The 27,746-nt window shown below is 44.1% G+C and overlaps 1 protein-coding gene across 14 annotated transcripts in view; it reads left to right on the top strand.

Annotated features, from left to right (window-relative positions):
* Positions 1-27,746, top strand: part of DOCK7 (dedicator of cytokinesis 7) — a 91,952-nt gene that overhangs the window by 45,619 nt on the left and 18,587 nt on the right. For 6 of the 14 annotated variants that reach the window (XR_015773354.1, XM_088060548.1, XM_088060547.1 and 3 more), the window contains exons 15-35: positions 4,148-4,265; positions 5,015-5,085; positions 5,796-5,934; positions 6,109-6,210; positions 6,469-6,555; positions 7,307-7,538; positions 8,833-8,997; positions 10,540-10,709; positions 14,326-14,418; positions 15,610-15,699; positions 16,712-16,807; positions 16,903-17,043; positions 17,161-17,274; positions 18,346-18,516; positions 19,199-19,338; positions 22,711-22,880; positions 23,658-23,812; positions 24,436-24,618; positions 25,028-25,163; positions 26,181-26,277; positions 26,736-26,753. Coding sequence is in view for 13 of the 14 variants with exons in the window: in XM_088060548.1 (XP_087916674.1) it covers positions 4,148-4,265; positions 5,015-5,085; positions 5,796-5,934; positions 6,109-6,210; positions 6,469-6,555; positions 7,307-7,538; positions 8,833-8,997; positions 10,540-10,709; positions 14,326-14,418; positions 15,610-15,699; positions 16,712-16,807; positions 16,903-17,043; positions 17,161-17,274; positions 18,346-18,516; positions 19,199-19,338; positions 22,711-22,880; positions 23,658-23,812; positions 24,436-24,618; positions 25,028-25,163; positions 26,181-26,277; positions 26,736-26,753 (2,688 nt within the window). In the remaining variant the exon portion in view is untranslated. The remainder of the gene's footprint in view (positions 1-4,147; positions 4,266-5,014; positions 5,086-5,795; positions 5,935-6,108; positions 6,211-6,468; positions 6,556-7,306; positions 7,539-8,832; positions 8,998-10,539; positions 10,710-14,325; positions 14,419-15,609; positions 15,700-16,711; positions 16,808-16,902; positions 17,044-17,160; positions 17,275-18,345; positions 18,517-19,198; positions 19,339-22,710; positions 22,881-23,657; positions 23,813-24,435; positions 24,619-25,027; positions 25,164-26,180; positions 26,278-26,735; positions 26,754-27,746) is intronic. The other 8 variants (XM_088060552.1, XM_088060550.1, XM_005521223.3 and 5 more) reach the window with 5 other exon arrangements.

Here is a 27,746-nt window from a genome sequence, read left to right as displayed (position 1 = left end):
AATGCATAGACATTCCTCAATCCACTTCACAGTGCTTAAGTGGCTTTGGTTTTATGTGGTTTCAAATGAACCATTTTCTTTTTTAACTATTTCATACAAGAAATCATTCTGGTTTATTTTGAATTCTTCCTAATCCCATCCCCTTCCAAAAATTGTTCTTCTTGGCTTAGTCTTTAGAAAAATATGGGGAGTTCCTCAAGAAATAGCAATGACCAAACAGCTGGGGATCAGACACTGTCCCAGGTTTCTACAACCTGTGTCCCATGTGCTGCTGGTGCTGCTCAGGCACGACACTACCTATGGAAAAGGTTTGTCTTCCAAAGGGAAAAGGCAGCCAAAAGGCCCTGATGTCAAACATTAATAAAGCACTAATTATCTGCCAAGCATGTTTCCATATTAATGCCAAGGCCAGGGAAGTCAGGCAGTGCTAAACTCACTACAGAGCACCCCTAAATGTCACAGCAGTCCCACAGTCCAGAAGAAAAGTGGGACACAGGAAAGCAGAGAGGAGAAAAGCTTCTGGCATGACTAAACCATAAAATCAGGAGCTGTGGAAACCCTAAGAGGGAATCCTGCCTCTGAGAGTTGTCAGCCCAGTCAGGAAAAGATGTATATAACAAACATGATCCTGAAGATCTTTCATACACCTGGGTGACCCTGATTATGAGATTTAAATGATTTTTATAGTGGGAATAAAGCAAAGAAAAAGGTCTCTGTGTTTTACTGAAAAGGGAAATCTTCATGATGGTTAGAAATTCCCTCTAAGAGTTAGGAGCAGCTCTTAATGTTCTAATACCTGTGTGAAGGATTTTGCAAAATGGCTGCAATGATATTACATAAATATTTAGAGGAGTGCCTGGTGCCATTATTTCCATGGCTTGGGAAGCCTTTGCACTTTAGCAATTTATTTTATGGAAGTAAAAGTACTTTTGAGATCTGTTTGAGATAACAGGATAAGCTTTGCATATATTTGTTGTAGCATTTTAATGAAAGCTCCAAACACAAGCCCTTGGGTTTAAAGCTCTTGCCTGATACTTTTATTGATAGAAATCAGGACATTTATAATGTTCCTGTCACTTTTGCAGCCATCAGTCCCTTTCCATGGCTCCAGAACTGTGTTTAGACAGGAAGATCTGAGGTTTTTAGTTATGTAGGTTTAGGGTAGAAGAGAGGCTGGGAGAGCTGGGGATGGAGAAGAGAAGGCTCTGGGGAGACCTCAGAGCCCTTTCCAGTACCTAAAGGGGCTCCAGGAGAGCTGGAGAGGGACTTGGGACAATGGCCTGGAGTGACAGGGCAAGAGGTGACGGTTTTAACCTGAAAGAAAGTAGATTTAGATTAGATTAGGTATTTGGAATAAATTAATTTCTGTGTGGGTGGCAAGGCCCTGGCACAGTTTGTCTAGAGAAGCTGTGGCTGCCCTGTTCCAGGGAGTGTCCAAGGACAGGTTGGACAGGGTTTGGAGCAGTCTGGGACAGTGGAACGTGTCCCTGGACATGGCAAGGGGTGGAATGAGGTGATCTTTACACCCCTTCCAACCCCAACCCGTCTGGGATTCTGTGATCAGGTAAAGCAGGATTTTTCCATTTGGGGTCACATTCTGATTTGCAAGCTGGGCATTTCTCCCCCTCCTTCCATGTAAGTTTTCCACAAAGGGAAGATGCCTGTAATAGGAAACCCTCTGGAGAGAGGCTGCCTGAACAGGAGGAACATCCCCCTTTCCCCTATTCCCATCTGAAATCCCAAAAGCACCATGAGCTTCTTCCCAGTGAAATGCCCTTAATGAAGGCTTGAAAAGCAGTGGAGGGAGGAACAACCTGTCCCTTTCCTCAGCATCAATCACTCCTTTGCATAAGACTACCTTTAATATAAGGGATCCTGTAGCCTGGCTTCACAAATACCTTAAATCCTTCTCTTAAGCACTAATAATACTTAATAAAAGTTTTATGAGCAAGGTACATTTTAGAGTAAATTTTCATATCCATTTTCATTTTAAAAAGAACATCAAGCAGCAAATGTATTCATGGCAGAACAAAGTAATTTAGGAGAGTCACAAAAATGGCCCTGGCCCCTTCTGAAATAGTAGGAGAGCGTTGATTTGGCAAAGTGACCAGTGGGGATGGGATTCAAAAACTTAATTCACCATGAAGGACTTGAGAGGGAAGAAATTCCCACTTGACTGCTAAGCTTATTCCTCTGCCTGCAGGGGTGAAGCAGAGCCTGGTTCATAAGGCTGTCCCAAATATCCCTGGAGCTAGACTGCTCTTAGGGAATTCCTTAGGATCAGCATTAGCTGTGTCTGTGTAGGTGAGACTGTTTGGGGAGCAAATGGAATTGCCATCAGAACCAAGTCCTTGGGTGGGATTCATTGGCTAAAAGATTGTCTTTAGTGCCATTTCAGGCAGCCAAGGGCAGCCTCCTTTTGCAGCTGCTCCTCCAGGAGTGTGTCCCACCAGTGCAGGTGTTTTGGAAACTCCTGGCATCTAAAAGGCACCAGGAACCTTCCCTGAGTTACTGCCCTCCTGAGAATCCAAAAAAGAGTCTTTTTGTTATCAGCCTCCTGCTGCCAGCACTCGACAGCAGCTGCTTTATTACACCTTAAATGTTGTCCTGCTGTGCTCCTCACTTCACTTTTCTCAGCCCATCTGGCATCTGTTGTCTCTCTGGGACAAGGAACAGTTGGAAATTACTTACAAATTGTGTTCAGACCCATGGAATAGTTCCCAGAGGGAAGGGAACCTCTTTTTCCTCTTGCCTCACAAACCAGGGGTGTTAGAGGGTTGGTTCTGCAGTGTTTGAGCAGAATGCACCGTGCCAGTCCTTTATCCCTGGGAGCTGGAGGCAGCACTTGAAGCCCTCACTGTGATCATCTATGAATCCATGGAGCTTCCATGTAATCATCCCTCCTGGATCCCCTGGTGGGAGCTGCAGGGGCCAGGCTGGCCAAGGAGGAATGTGCTGGTGCAGGCAGGGCCGTGTCGGAGATGGATTGGAGATTTCCAGGCTGGTTTTTTAAAGTTGTGTAATAATTCAAACATTTAGACTTGTTTGGCAGCAAAAGAGTGTTTGTTTCCTTTGAATAACTGAGTGTTGAGGTGGAAAAGTCTGTGGGGGATGTTGCTTTTTTTTTGTCTTTAAAAGAACATCAAGGAACTTTGTGTTGGTTTAAATTACTGCACAAAGGACAGGTAGGGGTTTGTAGTGGACAGTTTTGCTGATAAAGGGTGAATCCTGCTTTCACCTTGTTGGCAAGGGCCCAGCAGGGCTCAGAGAACAGAAAATACTGCAGAATTTTGCATCTCTCATGGCTGTTAAAGTAATGCCAGACTTGGAGAAACAGGATTGGAAGGGGTTTCCAGAATGTGACCCCTGCCCAGTGAGGGTTGAGGTTGTCTTTAAACCCATCTGGAGAGTGTCTGCCTCACCTGTTCTGAGAAACCACCAGAAAATGGAGGTTTCACACTCTCCAAGGCAATTTGTTCTACTGCTTTACCTCTCCTTACAGCCAGAACATTTTCCCCTGTGCCTCACCTAAATCTCCTGTGCTGCAATTTCCTCCCATTACGTCCTGCCACATTTCCTGTGGATGTGATGAGCACTTTATTACTTCAGACTTTGAAACAGTTCTTTGGATACCTATGAGTGTTGTCATTACCTGAAGCTACACATATCAATTTTGTTTAATCCATTCTCAGAGGAGAAATGTAACCTGAAGTCATCCTGATGTCAGGAGATTTAAAAAAGAAAAGAAAAAAAAGAAAAAGGACAGGCCACAAGAAGGAAGGTATTTAACAGAAACCAGCTGCTGTGTGTTGAGCAAAATATAAAGTAAAAGAAAATAAAGCTTTTGTATTCATATATTTTCTTTCCACTTGAACTTCTCAGATTGTAGAATCACTGGGAAATTTTTAGATGGATTTTTCCAGTATCCTTCTAAACAAGAACTGTTTCAAAATATGATAAGAGTTTAAAAATGATGTCTGAAATAAGAGGTCATTACCAAAGACAGATTGTTTGTCTGGGTGTGCACTGCATCTGAGAGAATGGAAAATGTCAAACCCTTCCCTTTGAGCATTTCCACAGAGGTTTAAATAACAGCATTAATGAAGGTGTGACCCCTCTCATCACCTGCTGCCTTTGTTTCTTGCAGGAACCTCCTTTATGTGTATCCACAGAGCCTTAACTTCGCCAACCGCCAGGGATCTGCCAGGAACATCACAGTGAAAGTGCAGTTCATGTATGGAGAGGATCCCAGCAATGCCATGCCGGTGAGGGGACCTCTTTGTGCTCTGTGGGAAGGGCAGAGCACTCCTTGCAGTCAGGAAACCCCTGTGTTAAACCTCACTGAAATGGATTTCAAAATAACAAGTTCAGAGGAATAGAAAATTATATTTCAGAGCAAAGAGTGCAGTTGTGTAGAGTTTGCAAGGTAACAGTGGAGCACGTTAACATTCATTTAATGTTAATTTTAACATGAGATTATTGAATGTAAGGGTGGTGAGGCCCTGGCAGAGGTTGCCCAGAGAAATTCTCCATCCCTGGAAGTGTCCAAGGCCAGATTGAATGGTGCTTGGAACAACCTGGGATAGTGGAAGGTGTCCCTGTCTCATTCCAAAGATGGGATTTAAATTCCTTTCCAACCATTCTGGGATTCTGTGTTTGCAGCAGACGCTGCTCATGGTTGGAATAGAAGCTTTGCTTCCATGACAAAATAATTAAAGGTGACAGCTTTGTTCAGGGCCAGCAGTGATCCCCACTCAGAGAGGATCTGTTCAGGGGTGGTTCCGTCCATCAGTTCTTATGCCATGTCTGTGTCCACGTGTCACTGGAGTTGTTTAAGTCGTGCCTTTTCAGTGACTGAGTGAAGTGCTGCCTCTAAGTGAAGGGGCAGGCAACAAGCAGGTCTAACTGTACAGGTGCACAATAAATGGAGCTCTAAATGTCTCTGCAGGATGATGGAACAGATTTCTGGCACAGTTTTTAGGGGGCTTTCTGTGCTTTTTCCTTCTTTTTGCAGGTCATCTTTGGCAAATCCAGCTGTCCTGAGTTTTCCAAAGAAGCATACACTGCTGTGGTGTATCACAACAGGTAAAACACAGTGTGGAGGTGCAGTTACTCACCAGTGACTGGTGTTAATTAGTTAACAATCAGCATCTGGATAGCACTCACAGTGACTGCAGTGCCAGTTGATGCTGTCCTTAGAGTTTTGTGACAAGTGGGAGACAGAGTCTTTGTTTGCTGTGGTACAAATCAGCTTTGTGTGGTCCTCAGCACGTAGCCCAGCTCAGCAGATGCTCCAAGTACAACTCCAGTCAGTAGTCATGAAGATTTATCTTCCAAACTCAAAGTAGCAGGTGCCCCCATTGTTGTCTTGGAGCCTTTTAGGCATTAGGTACAAGTTGGAACTCCTTGGTCTTGAAAATAATTCCATTGCAGCTGGGGTGAGAAGTGCTGAATCCAGCAGGAGCATTTTCCTGGCTTTGCAGCTGTTCCAGGGAGAGATGTTCCAGGGGAGATTCCTGTCCTGCAGGTCGGGGTTGTGGCAGTGTCCACGTTGAGATGAGAGTTAATCACTCATGTGGTTCTGAGTGCCTGTGTGAGGAGGACGAGGCTGCTGCCCATTTTTTTGTGGATCAGAAGTTTTTCCAGTCCATGGTGATCATAAAGGGAACTTTAATCCCTTGGGATAGCCCATATGCTCCCTTTTCTGCAGATCCTTTAACTCAGAGGGTTCAATCTCAAGCACAAGGTAACCAACCACTGTGGGTGACTCAGCTGAGGCTCTGCTCTCTACACAGATCTCCTGATTTTCACGAGGAAATCAAGATTAAGCTTCCAGCCACTTTGACAGACCACCACCACCTGCTTTTTACTTTCTACCACGTCAGTTGCCAACAAAAACAAAACACACCCCTGGAGACCCCAGTTGGCTACACTGTGAGTGTATTTCCATTCTTATATTTTTCAGCATGGGATTCAATCAAATGAATTTCTGGCTCTTTGTTTAGTGTCCCTGTGAACTCATATCCCATTGGAGAGCTTGAGAAATTGGCAAAAGCTCAGAGAAGACCTTAAGAAATGTGTGCTTTTGTTGTTTTCTTCTCTTTCCAGTGGATCCCGATGCTTCAGAATGGCCGGTTAAAGACGGGTCAGTTCTGTCTTCCTGTGTCATTGGAAAAGCCACCACAGGCTTATTCAGTGCTTTCTCCAGAGGTGAGCTGAGTTCTGTCTGCTGGAAACCAGCAGAATACACCTGAGAAAAAATGAGAGGATGTATGTGTACCTACCTGTGTGTGTGTACATTTATTTATTCCTTAAATACTGTTAAATTTAGACAGAATTTCAGTGCTTGTTTGTGGCTATGTGTGTGTGTGTGTGATCTGACCAAAATAAATGAAAATAAATGAAATTGTAATTAGCAGACCCTAAACTCTCTGTCACACCCTCTCTCATTCTTCCCTCAACCTGCAGGTTCCTCTCCCTGGGATGAAGTGGGTGGATAACCACAAAGGGGTTTTCAACGTGGAAGTTGTTGCTGTGTCATCCCTCCACACTCAGGTAGGTGCTGAGAGCAGTCACTGGAATTAAGTCATCTTCTGACAGCTGAAACACTGTCAGAGTTGATGCTGTGAAGGGTGTAACAATCCCTTGTAGTGAAATTACAATCTCATTTTTAGTTCTGAGCCAGCACACCTGTTTTTCCACATTCTGTTGAGGGTATATTTAAGAAGTTATGCTTAAAAATATGAGTGGTTTGGCCTTTATTCACAGGGGGTGAATGGCCAACAGTGTTCTCAGACCTCAGCCTGTTGTGTTTGATACAACAGCTCCAACACAGCCCAGGCAAAGGATGTTTTCTTGTTCTTGTTTTCTTGTTCTTCCCTTTCCCCTTCTCCTCTTTTGTTTCTCCCTATATTTTCCCTCTGTCTTTGATTTGTAAATAAAGATGACAAAAATTTTGTTTAATCATTTCAGCTTTTGTTTTATTAATTCCCACTGTGTCATTTTGATGACTTTTGCGTGTTTTATTTGTGCTGTAAATAGTAATGTGATTTTAGTGCATTTTTTTCTGTTTTTTCTCAGAATACACAATCTGTGGGTCCTCTGATTTTACCTTGATAACTTTTAAACTAGAATTAGAATTAAATACGGACAGATCTCTCAAAGATACTGAATTTCTGCTAATTTTGTGAGATTCAATGGCCAGATAGAAAAATGAGGGCGAGAACCCATCCATGAGACACAGATCCATAGGAAATGAAAATATCTTGGAGATTCTTGCTGATTATTGGCTTTTTGCTTGTTGTAGGACCCTTACCTCGACAAGTTCTTTGCACTTGTCCATGCTCTGGATGAGCACATGTTCCCTGTGCGAATAGGAGACATGAGAATTATGGAAAACAACTTGGAAAATGAACTGAAGAGCAGCATTTCAGCTTTAAATTCCTCTCAACTGGAGCCGGTAGTGCGATTTCTTCATCTCCTGCTTGACAAACTGATCCTTCTGGTAGTAAGACCTCCTGTCATTGCAGGCCAAATAGGTATTTTATTTAAGTTTTATAGAGAATTACATAGCTGAAAGTGTGACATTTCCAATTTTATCATATTTATGTAGAAGTAAAAAAGTCCATTTTTATGCTTTATTTTAGTGCCACTAATATACCAAGTGTCTCCCAAATAAAACATGCTGGCATCCAGATCTGGGATGATATACACAGGAGCAATATTTAATAGAAAGCTTCTAAGAAGGACTGGGAATTTGGTTTTCAAATTGAGCCACCAGAAAAGAGCCTGATTTTCCTGGGTGCTCAGCATGTTTTGACCACTGGAGCTTGTTAAGGTGTCTCCATCCTGACAGAAAGTAGGGATTTCAACTTTATTAGTCACCTTGGAAAATCTGGAAGTAGATAAAGTAGGGAAATACAGATGCTGCATGTTCCTGTTGTGGATCCAGTACTGCCAGCATGAATAATCCCTTATTTTGCTCCCTGAGAAGGGCTAAGCTCTGAGAGTACAAAAAATCTCAAGGTTAAGTCAGGATTAGATCCTTAGTATTTTAAACAGCAGTTTTTGCTGATTTTTTTTGTAGGAAACCTGAGTTTGGACATGGTGGAATATTAGGATCTAAGACTGCTTTAAAAATACTTGTAAAAATATTTTCTTAGCTATAACATTTATTTATTTAATCTTTCTGGGGAAGAATTTATCTGCATTTTTATTTTATAGTTTAATATTTCATTCTTTCATTGCTCTGTATTGGTGTAGTTGGTTTGTATGGAATATTATGGACATTAGTGACTGGATTTATTTTAAATAAGATTTTCATTCTCTAGCTACTGTTTTCTTCAACCTTAATTCTTCTAGAATATCTGCTTCGGTCTGTGTGTAGATTTTTGTGTTTATTTTCAGAACAGCTTTTTTCTCAAAATAAAATGAAATTGTTCTTGTGATACAATTTGTCTTTTGGCTAAGGCTTAAATAGGTGAAATAATTAACTGAGAAGAGCATGATAAATATCCAAGGGGTATTATCCATCAATTAAACAAAGACTTGATCTTGTTACCATTGCAGCTGATGACCAAAGTTGGGCTGGTTCCAGAAATGGAGCCTAAATTCATTAAATTTATTATTAATGAGAGTGGCAGCTGATCACTGGAACAGCTGGCCTGCTCTCAGGCTGGTTAGAAGACCTGGTTCAAACACCAGGCTCAGTTTGGGATGAGAAAGGCTTGCTAGGCTCCAAGAAGCTCCACCATTTACCCTCTACAGCACATTTAGGATTTCCCCTGGGTCCTGCTGCAGTCTAAACCAAGCTCCTTCATTTTTTGCTTTCAGTTAACCTGGGCCAAGCATCTTTTGAAGCGATGGCATCGATCATAAACAGACTTCACAAGAACTTGGATGGCAGCCAGGACCAGCATGGCAGGAACAGCCTTCTTGCCTCCTATATTTATTATGTTTTTCGCCTACCCAACACCTATCCCAATTCACCATCACCAGGTAGCTCTTTCCTTTTTTTTTTTTGTTTTATTTCAAGTTGGTTAAAAGAAGGCAGAAGCCACTTGCTGCCAGGTGTTCCTGAGCTCCAAGTGTCTGCTTGCCACTTAAAAATGTGTTAAATTACTGTTAGTCGTGTCAGAGATTTAATTATTTGATGATTTTAAGTAACAGTGTCACTGCTGAAGGATCATGAATTATGGCAAAAAACTGGGGTTTTAGGGATTTTTTCTATGGGACAGGTGTGATGCACTCCTGGCCTGTCATGTTTCCCAGTCTCCTTCATAAAAACTTCAATACTTTAATCCAGTTCCAGCAAAATTTTAAACACTGGCTGGATAGAATAGATATCCAAAGGGTATTAAACATCAATTAAACAAAGACTTGTTGATGACCAAAGTCTGGCTGATTCCAGAAACAGAGCTTAAATTAATTTGATTTATTATTTATATAATATTTTACATATTTTAATGTATGTATATATATATAATGTTTATATTTTTATGTACACATACAAAATATAGACATTATATATTTAAAGTAGGAGTGTAAAACACTAGAAAACAAGAAAACACATGTCTGGGTACAAGAGGGAAACTAATCCCAGCCCTGCTGAGGACAAGGGATGGGAAAGAGGTAGTGTGGGTGGCAGCCATGGAAAACCAGGCTTTTGAAGGAATGTTCAGGCACAGAGTGGGAAAGCCCTGAGAGGTGTTGGGAAGGTTTTGTACCTAAAATTGTGCCCACCTGTGGTGGGTTTTGAGTGTGAGGTCTGGAAAACATCCCATTAGCTAAAGACAATCCCACAGAGAGCCTCCTGCTTCCTAGAAGATAAAACAGCTTTTTATTCCCATGCTGGAGAGCTGGGCAGGGGAGGCCTGGGGAGGGGCTGGGTGTCCTGAGGGGTCTGGGTGAGGGATGGCCACACTGACCAGGCAGTCCTGAGTGTCCTGAGGGGTCTGGGTGTCCTGAGGGGTCTGGGTGAGGGATGGCCACACTGACCAGGCAGGCCTGGGTGTCCTGAGGGGTCTGGGTGTCCTGAGGGGTCTGGGTGAGGGATGGCCACACTGACCAGGCAGTCCTGAGTGTCCTGAGGGGTTTGGGTGAGGGATGGCCACACTGACCAGGCAGGCCTGGGTGTCCTGAGGGGTTTGGGTGAGGGATGGCCACACTGACCAGGCAGGCCTGGGTGTCCTGAGGGGTCTGGGTGAGGGATGGCCAGAGTGACCAGACAGGAAAGGCCTTGGTGTCCTGAGGGGGTCTGAGTGACAGATGACCGCACTGACCAGGTAGGCCTGGGCATCCTGAAGGATTCTGGGTGTCCTGAGGGGGGTCTGGGTGTCCTGAGGGAGTCTGGGTGTCCTGAGGGGTTCTGGGTGAGGGATGGCCGCACCGACCAGGCAGGAAAGGCCTGGGTGTCCTGAGGGAGTCTGGGTGAGGGATGGCCAGAGTGACCAGGCAGGAAAGGTCTGGGTGTCCTGAGGGAGTCTGGGTGTCCTGAGGGGGTCTGGGTGAGGGACAGCCACTGACCAGATGTCCCCACAGGTCCTGGTGGCCTGGGAGGGTCAGTGCACTACGCCACCATGGCCAGGTCGGCCGTGCGCCCCGCCAGCCTCAACCTGAACCGCTCGCGCAGCCTCAGCAACAGCAACCCCGACATCTCCGGCACCCCCACCTCGCCCGACGACGAGGTGCGCTCCATCATCGGCACCAAGGTACGTCTGTCCCGTCCTGCCAGGGACCCCTCAGAGCCCCAGCACCTCCCATTCCTTCCTGAATGCCAGGAAAGGGTTTGGCAGTTGTCCCAGCCCCTCCTCAGCCCTTTTCCCATGCTGTTGGCACCATGGGAACACGGCTCCTTGGAAAGGTTTCTGACTTGTTGGAGCCATCCTGGAGTACTGCTTCCACAAGTGTGGGAGCTGAGGGCAGGAGTCCTTCTGGGTTTGTACTTTTTGCACGGCCAGCAGCCAAATCCTGTGCCCAGCTCTGTTGTGTCTCCCCAAATCTTGCACCCTCTTACCCCCTCTTCCCTCCCAGTCCCAAACTCCCTCCTCTCCTCTGCATTCAGCTGCTCAGATTTCTCTGCTCCTCGTGTCCAGAGCGGGTATCTTGCACTCAGCAGGAATATTCCTGCTCCCTGCATGGCCCAGAGAGGATTGGGGATGGTTGGTGAGAGGCACAGCCTGGCCAGCTGAGCTTCAGGAGGACTGACTCCCACATTGACTCCCCAAACCAGAAAATGACACTCCAGTGTGGATGCAGAGCATCCAGCATGGTTATACTCTGGCTCTTGAGGGATCAGTCAGTCAATCCATCTCCTCCTGCTGACTTCTGACTACACAGAACCACCACAGTCCCAATCTGAGCCCTTAATTTTGTACTTATAATGGGTGGGATGAGCCAGGACAAAGCAGTGTTGGTAATTCTCTCCCTTCAGAGGAGTGCCTGAGCTGCTTTGGGGTTCTCTCTCTTTTTTTTTTTTTTTTAATTCTTTAAACTGTGATAACTTCACCAGTGTGAGACTCTTTCCCACCATGACCTTTCACTCTTTCAACACAGGTGAATTCCTGAGCCCTTTCAGGGAGCTGTTAAATTTCCTTCAGCATTTTAGGGAGCAAGGTTGTTACCAAAGCCACTGACCAAGCCCTGACCAGACAGGCTTGACATGGCTGATGCTGGGTTTTATAAGAGCAAGAAAAACACAGTTTGAGGAAGAGGTTACCAATTTTAAATGAGTAACATAATTTGCTGACCAAATAAGAGGCTGAAGAATTGTGGGTAGGCAAATGATTATTTCTTACATCAAAGCTGGACTTAGAAGTCTTGAAATATTTTAAAGACCACTTCGGTATCTTGCTAATTAAACAAGCCTGACCTTTTGTGAAATGCCACAGGCACTGATGTGCATACGGAATTTACCCAGGCTATCAGAAGTTTAATGTGTGCTGGCTTGGTGAATAATGTCACAATACAGAATGAAGAGAGATTTTCTTCCAGAGCTGTACTCCAGGCTTTAAAGGAAAACCTGTTCCATGGATAATTGTTGAGGGGAAAGTTTCCTTCAGGATAATCTGAGCATCAGGAATTAACCTCAGTCTGGCTATACAGACTTTTGGTTGAGTATAATTATTTCTGTTTCTTAATATTGATAGACAAAAGTAAGACACCTCTTGAGGGGCTGACATGAGTAAAAGGGTGCAAAAATCCCTATTGTTTCTCCAAGTAATGGCTTAAGGAATATTCTCAGGTAGATTCTAATTTGAGGTGCAGGTTCCCTATCACAGGAAGTTTTCTGCTTTAAAACAATACAAATTGTGGGTTTTTTTGTTGTTTGAGGGAGGTCTTCAAAGTCCAGCCTTGTGTTATTTTTTATTCTACTGTAAGGTATTTAGAGGTGTGGCATAAGTGCTTTAAGTCTCCTTTATCACCTTGTTACTTCATTTTGAAAACTCTTTACAGGATTTGGAAGGTTTTTGTTTATTTTCAGAGCAGAGGAGGTCTTGGGTTTGTCACTGGTTTTGCCATCATTTGTGAATTGAAGCCATGTAAATTTTATTCCCCACCAAAGAAAGTTTATTAATATCTAAAAAGACATGTTTAAAGTGATCCTGAAATGCTGGAGATGCGCTGGAAAAAACCTCAGAAGACATTGTGGAGTTTCATTTCTCTGCCAGTGGATTTTCACAGATGTGGGTTATGTTTCTGCACAGACCCAGCTGCAGGTTGAACCCCAGGGGCAGCACAGAATTTAACAACAGCTTTGTGAGCTTTGGAGTGACTCTGCCAAGCAATAAGAAGCTCTTGTACTTTTTTGTTTTTTGAGGAGGAAAGAATCCTTCCCTTTCCAAATTTTTACCAAATGACTTTTGCTTCTGCAAACACAGTGTGTGTTTAATTGTTATGCTCAGAATCAGAGCGACAAGATTAGGAAAACCCTGAGAGAAAAATGTGAGGGGGATAAAGGCATTTTCAAAATTAGACCTGATTTTACAAAACAAGAGCTTAGTTCAGCATTCTGCAAAGCCCTTTTGACTTTAAATCACTGTGAGCAAAATAAAGCATGTTTATGGGGCTGAGCAGGGCACAGGGCTTTGATTTATTCCTGCCAAAAAGTAATTGAGATTAAAACACTCTCCTTATGTGTTCAGTATTTTTTTTATTGGACATCTTAAGCAAAATTACAGCTCTGCTGAGCTCTGCCTCGAGGAGCTCGGTGGATTAATGGTTTGAATCCCAGGTTACAGCTCTCACGCCAGGTTCAACCTTGAGGTGGATTTTGGTTTGCTGAGAGAAATAGATGATTTGGCTTGGTGGACTTTGCAGCTGATGCTGATCTCTGAAATGAAATGGGCTGCACCTTTGCTTTATATATTGGGAAAAAGCCCTAAGTTGGTATAGAAATGTGATGGAAGCTGTCACTCAGGTGAGGGTTGTCAAAATCAATGTGTGGTATTTTTAAGGAAGTGTGTCTGTCAGAGCCGCTTCCTGGGACCCAGGGAGGTCCACTCCATCCCCTGAATGTTCCTGATTTGGGAGCAGCCTGGGTGACAGCACAGGTTTAATTTTTCCTTCTTTCTGAGTGCCTGAAGAAGAAGAGAGCAGAGAGAGGAGGGGATCCACAATAATTTTGCTAAAATGATCCATTGCAGTAGGATTTGGAGTACAGGCTAGATTGAGCTTTTGAAAAGCAGGATGATTTTTCAAATGTTTTTCTTGGCAAAACAAATTGGTTCCAGAAAAGGTAAATGCTCTTTCCTCCCTTTGCCACTGTGCCCAGAGGAAATGCCTGAGTGTCCATGTGAAATCCTGTCCACATGGTTATTCTGCCAGCAGTGCTGGACTTTCATCCATAGGCAGGGAAGCCTGTGAGGGTTGACAGTCAGCCTCTTCAGTTTCTCAGCACTTCTGTATCAATTGTAGAGCTTATGAGCTCTGGACTATCCTGGAGGTGCTGGAAACCTCAGAGAGCATCCTCACATCTCAGCACCAGTTTTCCTGTCACAGTGTAAATCTCACCTATGGGAATGGGTTTAAACTGAACAAAGTGGGATTGTTCAGGAAGAGGAGAGTTTTGGAATGTCAAGCATTCCAGACAGGACAAGCCAGATCAGAGCTGTTGACAGGGTTAATGTTCTGTGTGTATGCAAGGTATAAAATAATCCTCTGGACCCAATGTCTCTGAGAACTCAGGCTGCCCCAACAGTTCTAAGTGCTGATGTGTTTGCAGTGTACCCACTTTGATTGCTTGTAAGGACTGAACTTTGACTGCTGTATGGCATGCAACGTGTAATATTTCTTTCCTTTCCCAACTGCTTTCTATTACATGCCCAGGGCTTAGACCGCTCCAATTCCTGGGTAAACACTGGTGGTCCAAAAGCAGCCCCATGGGGATCCAACCCCAGCCCAAGTGCAGAGTCAACACAGGTGGTGTCTTCGGTAGAGGTTTTTCTGCCTTTGTTTTCCCTGATGTTTCCCTGTAGAATATCCTTCTTTCAGTGCATATTCCAGTTTTGGTGGTTTCTTTCTTTTTTTTTCTTTTTTCTTTTCATAATTGTTTATTTGAAAACTTTTCAGTTTGATTTTACAAATTCTCATCTTCTCCCCCCACCACCCCACCACAGTGCATGAAAAACCTCCGATTGAGTGAACGTGTCCCCTCCTTTCATTTCAGTGGTTGCTGGTCTGTGAAATGTAAATGCTGTGACTGCTTTTGTTTTCATTTTTTCTCTTTCTCTCACACTAGTTTCAGCTTCAGGTGGAGCACATTTCTAAGTGGGAACATTAATCACAGCTTCATACTTTGTCCATGTTTGCCATTCCTTTCGATGTCGTGAACCATTTTGCCATTCTCATCAAGCATTTAGTATTCATCATCCAGTAATCCTTCGTGACTTGTTTGAGTGGAATATTGTGAACCCAAATTGATTGCCACATATGAAATTCTCTCTTAAAACATTTGTCAATTTGAGTGCTGGAGGCAGTAATTTGCCAGGGCCAATTGTACTGTTCTGTGTTGCAAAGTATGAAAACTTTACAGCAGCTTCAGTCAGGAAGAGTTTATTTAGCCCCTGTTGCCTGCTGCTCTCCACTGCATGTTTGCCTTGAACGTACCTCTCAACTGCTCCTCCTTCCCAGTTCATCAGCCCTCCCAAAATATTTAGTCCAGGTTCACTTGATCTCATGGCAAATTATTTCCATCAGAAGCAGAACTTGAGCGATTTTCCCCTTGCCCGTGGCAGCAGCAGCGTGGCTGTGGGTACATCCCCCCACGCTTGGCCTCTGGTAGATTGAGAGGTATGGGTTGAAATTCCAAGTATTTCCTGTGCATGTTGATAAAATGCAACAATGGAAAAGTTTCATGCTTTGCAGCATTGTCTTTGTGCATCAGAACATGCAGTTCTTTATATAACCTGTATGCCTTAAAACCAGTCAAAATTGCTGTCATTTTGTTTAGACCAATCTGTAAATGCCTAAGAGTTTGAGAATGCTTAAAAACCTGTAAAAACCCTACAGTTGGAAGAGTATTTTTGTAAACGTTCGTTGTCCTTGAGCTGCAAAACCCATCCACGGCAAACTTTAATGTCCTGTCATCATTCATTCATCTCCACTCCGTAGGCTACGGATCGAAGTTGTAATCGTATGTCTTCGCACACTGAGACGTCAAGTTTCTTACAAACATTAACAGGACGATTACCAACCAAAAAGGTAGATTTCAGTGGAGACAATTGATATTGTGGGGCAGGGAGGTCAAGTCATTCTGAAAACATGATGCAATTTATTCTTTTATTTATGGCCTGATTTATTTTTTTTTTTCCCCTCCAAGGTCATTAGGAACTGCTGGTGCTTAACACCTCTGAGTATCCAGGCTGTAGGGAATGTGAAGTATTTGGAGTTAAATTGGGAAGAATTAAATGATCTTGTCTGATTTAATGGCTATAGTGTTTGGGGCCAGTTCATTACTGGCTTTCAAAAAATATGAATAGCACTGTCTAGACACATAAATGATACATTTTGTGTGCAAAATAAAAATATGTTGGATGGCTCGGTGTGCTGAGCTCACTTATCCAGGTGTTAATCCAGAGAGACTCTAGAAAGGGAATGGGAGTCACTTTGAAAGTGAACTCCCTTACAGGAAATGAGAAACTCGTGAACAATGTCAGAAAGGCAAAATGCCAGAGCTTTTGTGTAATGAAAATGTGGTCACTGCCACTGTCAGTCTGTGGGTTGGTCGTTCCAAGAAGAGAAATCCAAGAGCTGTTTGAGCCCCATGTTTCTTTCTTATTGTTTTAAGTCCTTTCTCACAGTAAATATACATCTTTGTATAAATCACTTTATATGTCCACTTTTTACTCCTTTTTCCTGCGAAAATCAGACCAGGCAGAAAGGTAGACTTTTTAAACTAAACTAATTTGAGCACCAACCTTTTTTTTAATTATTATTTCTTGGGGGCGGGCGGAACATTCTTTTGACACTTGAGATTCAATCCTGGAGCGAGATGCTGTGAAACATTTCTCACACCACATGTCATAACCTCATCCCTCATTGTTAGCTGGGGATTTCTTTATGGGATGCCACCACTGCTGTCATGTCCTCAGTTATTTAGTTTGCTTAACTCATTGTTTGCCATACTTGCCATGGACCGTGCTGACATTTCTCATGGGGGCTGTGCTGGGAGCTGCTCTGGAGGCTCGGGCTGACTCTGGGTTTAACTCTGTAGCTTTTCCACGAGGAGCTGGCCCTGCAGTGGGTTGTGTGCAGCGGGAGCGTGCGAGAGGCGGCCCTGCAGCAGGCCTGGTTCTTCTTTGAGCTGATGGTGAGCAAACACCTCCCTGATGTTTCCCAGCCCCTGCTTTCAGACAGAACCAGCAACAGCTGCAAGTGGCTCTGCTGTAATTTATATCCCCGTAGGTGAAGAGCATGGTGCATCATCTGTATTTTGCTGACAAACTGGATGCACCGAGGAAGAATCGTTTCCCGGAGCGCTTCATGGATGACGTGTCTGCACTGGTCAGCACAATCGCTGGTGATATAGTCTCCCGCTTCCAGAAGGTGATGGCAGACAATTACACTGAGCCCAGCTCAGCCACCAGCCCTCCTGCTTCTTGTTTGCTTGAAAACACACAGGGTTCTTCATCTGCTTTCTGGTTTTCTCTTCCTTCTCTCCAGGACACGGAAATGGTGGAGCGGCTCAACACCAGCCTGGCGTTTTTCCTCAATGATTTGTTGTCCATCATGGACAGAGGATTTGTTTTTGCTCTTATTAAGACCTGCTACAAACAGGTGAATGCAGATAAACGTTGTGGCTTAACTGAAGCATGGCAGAGCCTGTTACTGTTAAATTTCTCTGGACAGACAGTAAAATATGGACACAGAATTCCACTGTTCAGGTCTTCCTAGAGCAGAGCATTCTCAGAGGTGATTTAGGGTTTACGCCTCTCTGATTACACTCTTAACTGTGAATTAGGAGTCGCTCCCTGGAGTGAAAGGACATGCAGCAGGAAGGGAGAATTACTCCCTCTGCTCACCACATTCAGAGTAATTGAATCAAAAATTAGTGGGAGGTTCTGTGAGGGAGCTCAGACTGTCGTGGTCTCTTAAGGACACAGTGACCCTGGATGATCATATTGATCACTGAGCTCCTTCTCCATCCTTTGGGGGATGCAGGGTGTCCTCCCCCATAAGGAAGGCTCCTCATTTGCTGTGTGATAGGGAAATCACCCTGAACCACAAAGTTTTGTTTGACTACAAACATCCATTCTGACACTGTGTACAGAGGAGACAACAAGGGATGGGTGAGAAGTGAGACTAAGCTTAGACTCATTTTCCCCATAGAGTCTAAAACATTCTCTGTAAGGAGCAAAAGAACAGCAAGAGCATTTAGAATTTTAAATTGCCTGCTGTATATTTCATATATTATGTGTCATTAATTAGATTTTTATATATAAAAAATATATGTATAAAAAACCCTACATCTTGGAGCTGTTAGTGCATCACACTGTGGTCTCACAACTTCCTGCTAAAATCAATAAATAGGATGTGGGAATTACAGAATCAAAGAATGGTTTGGGTTGGAAAGGACCTTAAAGATCATCTTGGTTATTTAAATAGGAGTGGTGTATAGATCTTGTATTGGGAAGTATGTCTGGGATTTGTGTTGCTCCTGCACATCAGGAGCTTAAGCTCTGGCACAAAAAAGTGCTGTGGACATGGCTGTGACCATTTAATGAAAATAAACTCCCCAGTTCTTGCATTGGGAGTGATTTTGGGGAGTAGGAGTGGGCCAGGGGGGCTCACCCTGCAGTTACACTTTCTTTTGGTGCTGACTGCAATGCTGTGGGCTGGACTTTCCAGGTGTCTTCAAAGCTGTATTCCTTAACAAATCCAAGCAACCTGGCATCTCTGAGGCTGGACTTCCTGCGCATCATTTGCAGCCACGAGCACTATGTCACCTTGAATTTACCCTGCAGCCTGCTCACACCACCTGCATCTCCATCACCATCCGTGTCTTCAGCCACTTCCCAGGTACTGAGAAATTTGGGAAATACAACTTGAGCTCGGCGCTGAGAATTAAATCCTCGGGGGCAGTTGTGTCACTGTACCTTCAGTGCTAATATTTTTGGAAGTGTTCAGTTAGAGATCAGTTTTTCCTGCCACATAGGTTCTGATTTCTTTGGATCTTTTATTATTGAAGGAAGAGTGCCCATATCCTGCTGTCAATGTCCTTAGGGACCTGGTCCTCTCTTGTATTGGACAAACACAAATAAGCCATAAAAAAAAAGACTTTGTCCACTGTTACCCTTTCCTGGCAACACAAGGGACTTCTGAGGTCCCTGCAGCTTAGTCCTGGCCTGCTCAGAAAAAGTAATTTGAATTAGTGTGTCATTCAAGTGGATTAATTAGTTGCAAATTCACACAAACTAAATCAAATTAAAGCCTTCTTCAGTCTGAATAAGAGCATCCTTGAGTTAAAAGTTTAACCAATCCATTTTTAAAGGTTATTTGGTTTAACTTTCCTAACAGGGGAAGACAATAACAACAGAATTAATGGAAGGGTTATTGAGCTGGGATGGAATTTAAGTGTAGATGTGCCTTGATCCACACAAAAAAGGCGTGAGGTTGTCTTTAATTCTGAAAACTGCTTCTTATGTATTTCCTAAGCTTTGACTCTGTTCATGATGCAGCTTCTGAAACTTGATTTTTTCAGAGTTCTGGGTTCTCCACAAATGTCCAAGACCAGAAGATTGCAAATATGTTTGAGTTGTCTTTGCCTTTCCGCCAGCAGCATTACCTGGCTGGGCTGGTGCTCACAGAACTGGCTGTCATTCTAGATCCTGATGCAGAAGGGTAAATCTTTACAAAGTTTTGTTTTTTTCAAAGAGCTTTCTGTAATTCCAAGCCAATGGTGGATGCAAAGAAAGTCCTGGCATGGCCAGAATTCATATAAATTTGTAAGCTATGATTAGAAAATGGTGATTTAAGAATCTTCTTTCTTCTTGGCCCTTGGGTTTCTTCCTTATCCCAGACTCCGTAAACCTGATTTCAGTCACATTTTTCCAGCTGAGAAGAAGGGAAGGAGATTCCTGCTGGAGCCCCCAGATGCCACAGGGATACGGCTGGAGCTCTGAAAGGAAAATAGCTTTTCTCAAATGTAACAGGAAAATAACTTCCAACATTTAGGAAGCCTCTCTTGCTGCTGATTTTAAATGTTACAATATATTTTGCCCGTGGTTCTTGCAGCTCTTTTTAACTGTAAATTATGCATTGATGAGGCCCCTGTGGGTTACACAAATAGACAAATAGAGTCAAGCATGCAGACTTTGTCAGTGACTTGCCTGGCTTGTGCAGCAAATAATTTTCTCCTGTAGTCCTGACATCCAGTCTGTTCCTTGTGTTATTTAGGGCTGTTTTCTGCCTTGCCTCTTTAAAACGGGTTGCAGTGGAAATTATTGATTGCTTCCACAGTCCTGAGTTCCCTCACAGACATTTTTCTCAAGGTAGACTCAGAAATATCAGTCGAGTCGACAAATGCTGATGATTCATGGTTAATTCTGCCCCTTAGCCAAGAGGTCTCTGGAGTTAAACATTCATTCTGTTTCCTCTTGGAGAAGAAAGTGATGCCATAAACTGGAATATTTTCCTGTATATATACATAACACACTGCAGTCCCATTTGTTTGGCCTGAAATGGAAAAAGCAGCAAATCTTTACCCACATGTGCTTTCTGCAGAAATCCTTTTTGTGCCAGAGGAGCATCCTGCTCACTGGTTAGAAATCAGGCCCTGTCTCTGAGTGTGCCTGCCCTTGTTCTTCACTTTCTGCTTTCTACCTGCCTACCAAGCCCTTAAGCCTGGCCCAGGATGGTAATCTCTGCACAGAGGAGCTTGCTGGTGTCCACTGAGGAGGCAGTTCCTCTCTCAAACCTTGTCTGGTCAGAAAAAGCCCCCTGGTACCAGTTCAGTTCTGGAGATGCATTTTGATCAAAACTCCTGAATTTGGGGGCCGATGTATACCTGTAAAACATTGATTTTATTTTTCAGTTTTCCAGAAAAATCTGGAGTTTCAGGTTTGTTGACTTCTCAAGCTTAAACCCTCTGCATTTCTCCTGGTAGATCTATCAGATAAAGTAAACCAAGTGTGTTCAGATCTGCTCTATCCTTGCTGTGAAGACTTAACAGTCATACAGTATCACCAGCAGAGAGTTCACACTTGCCTTCCATAAAATATTGTGGCCACCACTGGAGAAAACTCAGAATTGTTCCTAGTTCATTATCCTGCAGGGCTGTTCATCTAGTTACTTATTGTTTTAGAGACCTGTTTTAGGCCTTGAGAGGTGATCCAGAGCCTTAAATGTGTTCTGTCCTTGCTCTTTTTGCTCCATTAGCAAGATATGTTTAGTTCTAGCTCATTTTATAAGAACTCTTTGGATTGAGTTGGACAGGAGTCAGTTCCCTGGTGCCTGGAGGTGTGTGTTGGATACATCCCTCAGTGTGACAAGGCACAGAGCTGCCCTGCAGCCTGGAAAACAGGACAAACAAAGTGTGCAGGGGAAGGGATCCAGCTGAACGTGACAGTCGCACAGCTGCCACCCTGCGCAGTTATCTCTGCAAACACTGCGAGCGTGCTTTGGCCATCACACACAGCACCCACGCTGCCCATCCTGGCCAAGGCTGCGGGCCAGAAGCGAGAAAATCAGAATTCAGCCCTCAGAGTTCAGTGCCAGAGTCAGTTTTGCAGAAGGGTGGGTGTTGACAGAAATCCAGGCCAGGGCTGAGATAAGGGAGGGGATGTAGAGAGGGCGGTGAGATCGACTTGCTGCCTTATCAGGCAGGAAGAGCAGGGGGCTGCATTTCCTCCTCTCCACCATGGGTCGATCCACACGGTGCCCACTCAGCTTTGGCAAAGTGACAAAGAAATCCATGGATCCCTAACTTGGATGTTTTCCCTATCTGCAGTTTTATGGCTTGTGGGATAGTTTCCCTTGAATTTTTAAAAACACAATTTAGGTGCCACTCCTTCAAAATAATACAAAGACTTTTCTTTATCCTTAATCTGAAGGAACCAGTCACTTAAATAAGTGTTTCCTTCCTAGTTGTTAAGGCTCTCACTAATTACACAAACAAGCAATTGTAGAATCTCATTATGGCTTGATTAAAAGCCACAGGGTGGATCTGCAGCTCCAATAGCTGATGTCCTTCCAAGCTGTACTACCTTATAGTCAACTTCAAACCCCCAAAAATCCAGTCAAAGCCTCTTTTTTTAACCAGAACTCACCTCTGCTTTTCAGATAAAGTGGATACTGCCTGAAATTCAGCACTTGTTTTAATACCTCAGGTCTGAACATTGCAGCTTATGTTTGCCTAATGTCTGAGCTTCCTTGGCTGCTTCATGCATGGGGTAAAGTGTCTTCTTGGCTGGTTTGCCTACAGAAGCAAATAGCTGCAGAGAGAGCCTGCTATTTGCTCTGGGAGAGTTTTGCCTCTGTGTGGTGGCTGAGGGGATTGAAAGGAGCAGAGTCCTTGAGAGATTCAGGGGAGATTTTGTGTTTTTGAGGAGGGTCACACATGGTGCCCTATAGAAGAGCTCTGCCAGTGTTTGTATCTGAATAATGACATAAGCCATTTTGGCCATTTTTCCTTCTATCCCTTCATGTCTTTGCCGCTTTTTATTCAGAATTATGGATCTGTAGTTTGGTTCAGTAATTGCATGGGGTAAGGTGGGGAGCTGGAGCAGAAACTTCCTGATCATTGAATTAAAATAATGTTCTTTGGCTTAGGAGGGTTTGTGTCTCTGTAAATGGTGTTAAATAGAAACAAAAAAAGAATACAATGAATAGTTTTGCTAAACCTGCTGTCCTCTCAAGTTTCTCTCCCTGTTTTCCAAATTCCCTAAGTTTTTCCAATCATTTTTAGTAGATTCAATGCATACCAGTAGCTGGGACTTCAGGGGTTTTTAATGGAAAATATGTGAGTGTTCACATTATACTGGGTGTGCATTCCATCAGATATTTTTTCCTATTTTACAAGGCACAGTGAAAAACCAGCCATCTGTAAAATCCATGGGAGATCAAAAAACCACATGCAACGGCAGTTCGTGTAAAGTTAAAAATAAAAACCAGGATTTTTTTCCCCCCACTTTGTTTGAAGCCCCCCTTAGTTACAAAAGAGAGTTTGCTTTGAAGATATTAACTAATGTGCATGACCCAACTGTCTTTTAACAGTTTATTTGGATTGCATAAGAAGGTCATCAACATGGTACACAACCTGCTGTCCAGCCACGACTCGGACCCGCGGTACGCTGACCCCCAGGTAAAGGCCCGGGTGGCAATGCTGTATCTACCTCTGATTGGCGTGATCATGGAAACTGTGCCTCAGCTCTATGATTTCACAGGTATTTGATATTCTCTGCCTTGGCTATCTGCTCATCTGCCCACCAGACTTGGGTGTTTGGGTTCTAAAATTGAAATATGAGTGCTTTTGCTGTCGGATGAGGTTGTTTCTCAGTTGTGATTTTGACATTTTTTTTTTCATGTTTGTTTTCACTTGCAAATGGGCCTTCAATGCCTGTTAACACTCAGAAGTTGCATTTGCCCACTTGTTGCCATGAAATAAAAAATCAGTGCATTTTAGTTTACATCCCACTGGCTGATGTAAATGCAGAGCCAGCTTCCATCTGTGTCTCTGACCTGCTTAAAAAGTCACCCTCACACTCTACCGGAGGCCCTAAATCCAAAGGATAAGCAGAGTTCTTCTCCTGCCTCCTATCATGTGTTCCATCAGCAGTTCATTTCCAGAGGTGCTTTGAGCAGCAGAGGTTATTTCAAATCAGAGCAGGGAGTCCAGTCAGGAATAGTTTGGAATTTAGAGTTATCCTCTACATCCTTTGAGTTTAATGGCACAGTAAAGCTACAAGTAGGGATTTTAAAAAAAAGGGACAAAGGGTCTGTTGTTAGAAGGGTTTCAGGTACTAAGGTTGTGTAGGTTGCTTTTGGGAATTGCTTTCTTTGCTTTCAGGCCCTCAAATCATTGTCCTGTTCTTTGCAGGACCCCTCGAGTGGAATGATTTTCAGTTTTCATTCCCAGTTCAGTGAGACCAGTGCTGTGGGTGGAGTCTGGGGGGTGAAGCCTTGGAGCTGGGGCTTGACTGAAGTCCTGTATTTCTCTGCAGAGAGTCACAACCAGCGGGGGAGGCCGAGCTGTGTCGCCGTGGACGATTATGAGAGTGAGGGTGGCAGCATGATCAGCCAGACTGTGGCCATGGCCATTGCAGGGACTTCTGTCCCCCAGCTCACCAGGCCGAGCAGTTTTCTTCTCCCTTCTTCGGTACAAATCCATCTGTCTCCATTTCCTGACCCTCAGTCAACCAGCAAATACTCAGCAGGTTCTGTGGGGACCCACATCAGTTTGTAGCTGGGTGTGCAGAGGAGCAACAAGGGGAACAAAGCATGTTAGCATGTTGCTGTGTCTGTATCAGAGTAAGAAAATGCCAAGGAACGATAGAAATCAGCAAACCTCAGAAAGTGGGAGAATTCTCTTTCCTGATAAAGATTCTGTTGTTCTGAAACAATCTTATAAAAGCTCTGTGAAGTGCAAGTAGTCACTATGAGCTTTAAGCCCTAAGAACAAATTCTGCCTCAGGTAAATCCCACCTAGCTGAAGACAAGGAGAGCCATTTTCTCTGTTCTCTGCACAGAGGGGGAATCCTGATTCTGGTAGCAGGCAGACCCTTCCATTTCTTCCTTCTCTTGCCTTTACACCAGGACCATGACCCCACTTGGCTGGGACTTAGGTGCCCTCTCAGTGAGACACAGATAGATGCATGAGATAACATGGAGCCCCCCCTGCTTAACTGCTGAGGTTGTTACAGTTATCTCAAGGGAAGAAACTCACTCTCTATGGTGATTGGAATGTGTGGGTGTGAAGCACTGTCCTGACCTGTGTTTCAGAGTGGCAGGCAGCACTCCACCTTCTCAACAGAGTCCAGCCGCAGCCTCCTCATCTGCCTGCTCTGGGTGCTGAAGAACGCGGACGAGAGCGTCCTGCAGAAGTGGTTCACTGACCTGTCAGTGCTGCAGCTCAACCGCCTGCTGGACCTGCTCTATCTCTGTGTGTCCTGCTTTGAGTACAAGGTACTGCCAAGTGGGAACCTCCTGGAGTCCCCCCGGGCCCTGCTGAGGACTGTTACACTCCCATCCTTTACACGACTGCAGAAAGGCATTTCCTGCTCTCTCCAAAGTATTTCCTGTATTCACAATCCCAAGGCCAGGCTTTTCCCATGTTTACTTTCCGGCCATGTGAGCGTCTGTGCCTTGTTCCACTTCTCGGGCAGATTGTGCTGCTTGCCCCTCATCTGCTGCAGTGTCACTTTGAAAAGAGAGTTTTCTCTAGCAATGCTGGCATCTGAGTGATTTATGTACCTACCAGCTTCATCTGTATCCCTTTCTTACTGCATGTCTTCAGATATTTTGAGTTGTTAGCTCTTAGCAAATATCCCAAACTGAAAGAATCTTCCCTCATGCTTTTGTTTGGAACTTGCAGGGCAAGAAAGTGTTTGAAAGAATGAACAGTCTGACGTTTAAGAAGTCAAAAGACATGAGAGCCAAACTTGAAGAAGCAATTTTGGGCAGCATAGGGGCAAGGCAGGAAATGGTCCGAAGGAGTAGAGGACAGCTGGGTAAGTAAAGGAGTCCTCTGTGCCATCCCTTTTTTCCAAAAACTGCTCCTCCCATCCTCAACAATTATTTGCACCCATCTGTGGTGTGGGATACAAAGAGGCCCCTAGGAAAGCTTCTTTGCAGGATCCTTACCTGGATCTGCAAAATCCCTGCACTTTTCCTGAATTGCAGGCAATTTATTTGTTACTTGATTGCCTTTTTAAGTGAGATCACATCTCATTTATGGGGTGTTCTTGCCTTAATTCTTTCCAGGGTAGCATCTTCCAGAGTGTCTTGTTCAAGGATCAGAGAGGAAAGCAAGCTGCCTGATCTTGCTCTGACAGCTCTGAAAATGCCTGGGCATTTCTGCTGACTTAAGGAGACTTGAAGTAGCTGTAGTTTGGCTAACAGGCACCTTCTGGTGATTCTTACTGTTTGTAAAACCCAGGAATTTTTATGAACACACAAAATTCAAAGGGTGCCCGGGGGTTAGGACAAGAATCGGAGCTGTGGTTTTGTCTCCTGCTCTGCCACACAAGTCTGTCATTGTGGGCTAAGGGGGATAAGTAGTTTAAAGCCATAATTAAGGAATCACTTCAGAAACGGGAACCTTTATTTTTTTTTTAATTTGGCCAGATTACTTTTATCACTTGAAATTTCCCTGCCCTCCCAGAAATGAGAATAAAAGATTGTGAGGTGGGGAAGAGGGTCTTGGTGCCATCCTGAGAACTTTCTTGGGTGCCAGTTGAGGACAGCAGTGTTGGAATGCTGAGGGTTGGCACACTCAGGCTCTTTGTGCAGTCCAAGGAAGGGACTCCTCTCACCAGTGAGCGTCTCAGCTGCCTCTCTGTGTCTCATGCCACTCAGCAGTGATAGAGTTAGGGCCATGTAAACATCCTGGGTGAGTGCCACAGAGCCTTAGGCTCTAGAAAATCATCTTTGTTGCCACCTGCCACTTGTGAGCAGATCTGGAGCTGCTGCTCGTGCAGCAGAAATGAGCATCAGCTGACTGCTGTTGTTTTGCTGTTACCCTGCAGAGAGGAGCCCTTCTGGGAGCGCCTTTGGAAGTCAAGAGAATCTGAGATGGAGAAAGGATATGACTCACTGGCGGCAGAACACAGAGAAGCTTGACAAGTAACTCTGCCTTATCCTCCCTAAGCTCTACCCATGTGCCAGGGCCTGTGAGAGCAGGGTGCCCCTCCCCACTGAAGGTCACTGCCAGCAGCCACTCAGCCCTTGTGCCTCAGATACACAGGACTGGCACTGCAAAAAAAAAAAAAAAAAGCAAAAAAAAGCAAATAGCTTTTACTCCAACACTGCCCTCCCAACTCTTTGCCTTTCCACTTTCCGTTGCTTCCTTAGACTTCCAGATTAGATTTAAAGAGATTTATACAATCCATTACTGTCTTAAAACCCTGCCCTAAGTTGTAATTTAGAGGGAAAATCCATTAAGAGTTTCCACAGATAGCATTTATATCTCATGTCATATTTCCTTTATTCCATAAGAGCATTCTGGAGTTCTCAAAGCTCGCTTTCCTTTCCTGTCCTAATCCATCACTTTGATTGTTTTTCCACATGTGCTGTGCTTTTAGAAGCCACAAACCAGCCAGGTACTGTAGCATTGGTGTGCAGTTCTTACAAATTGCCATTTTGTACATCTGCAGACTCAATCATCACAGCGTTGTTTGTGATGCTTGGCAGAACTTCTCAGTGTGTGTGCGCAACTGACTGGAATGAGCTCTTTTGGCTTATTACACCCATTTCCTTGAAAATTCCCTCTCTTGGTGTGGTTTAATCCAGAGGGCTCAGGAGTTGTGTTTGAGCTTTGCTGTGCATGTTTTTCTGTCTCCTCAAATTGCAACCTGCAGTCTCCATCCTCCCAGCAAAAGAATTGTTCCTTATCCTAGGGAAGCAATCTCAGCCCAAGTGAAGCTCTGAAGAAACTGAGGAATGGAGTCCTCAGAGCCCAGATGGAGATTGGGCCAAATTTTACCCTTGCAGATATTGACTCTTCCCTGAGTAGAAAGCAATTCTTCACAGCCTTTAGTTGTTTTGTCCCACACAGAAACATAATTTCTCCTTACGACAAGTAGTGGCTCTTTTTCCAAGGCTCCAGTCCTGTTGAGTCATTGGGGAAAGCCAGATGACCAGGGTATTTCAACCTGCTGATGAAGTGGTGTAGATACAAATTCCAGAGTCACACCAGATTAAACTTTGGCCTGAGAATCTCATCAGTTCACTGCCAGTGCTGGGTCTGAGCCCTGTCCTTCCCAGAAGGACCTCAAGCACACATTTTACAGGTGTGGAATTCCTTGATGGTCAAAGGATGGTGTCTCACCTCACAAAATGAGCTGCTTAGATAAAACTCTCTAGAACTGCTTTCTAACCCCTGCTTGCTGTGACTGGCTCTGCTGTGTCCTGTGTGTGTAGGTAGAGCCTGGCCTTTGAAACCCCCTAAACAAGACTTCTCACTCCAAGAGCTGTGCACAGCTTGAAGCTGCTGTCATTTTGTGCAGATTGGTATTATTTTATGTGGGGCCAGATCCCAAAACTTCCTGTCCTGGAGATGTTGGGGGTGTGAGACAGCTCCCAGAGGACGTGGA

This window comes from Pseudopodoces humilis, chromosome 10 (genome assembly GCF_049639895.1).
Source record: "Pseudopodoces humilis isolate 2021_Gansu_Grassland_sample_001 chromosome 10, ASM4963989v1, whole genome shotgun sequence".
In the NCBI taxonomy this organism is placed as follows: domain Eukaryota; kingdom Metazoa; phylum Chordata; class Aves; order Passeriformes; family Paridae; genus Pseudopodoces; species Pseudopodoces humilis.
Note: the sequence above shows the minus strand (reverse complement) of the source record. Positions and strands in the feature narration are given on the sequence as shown.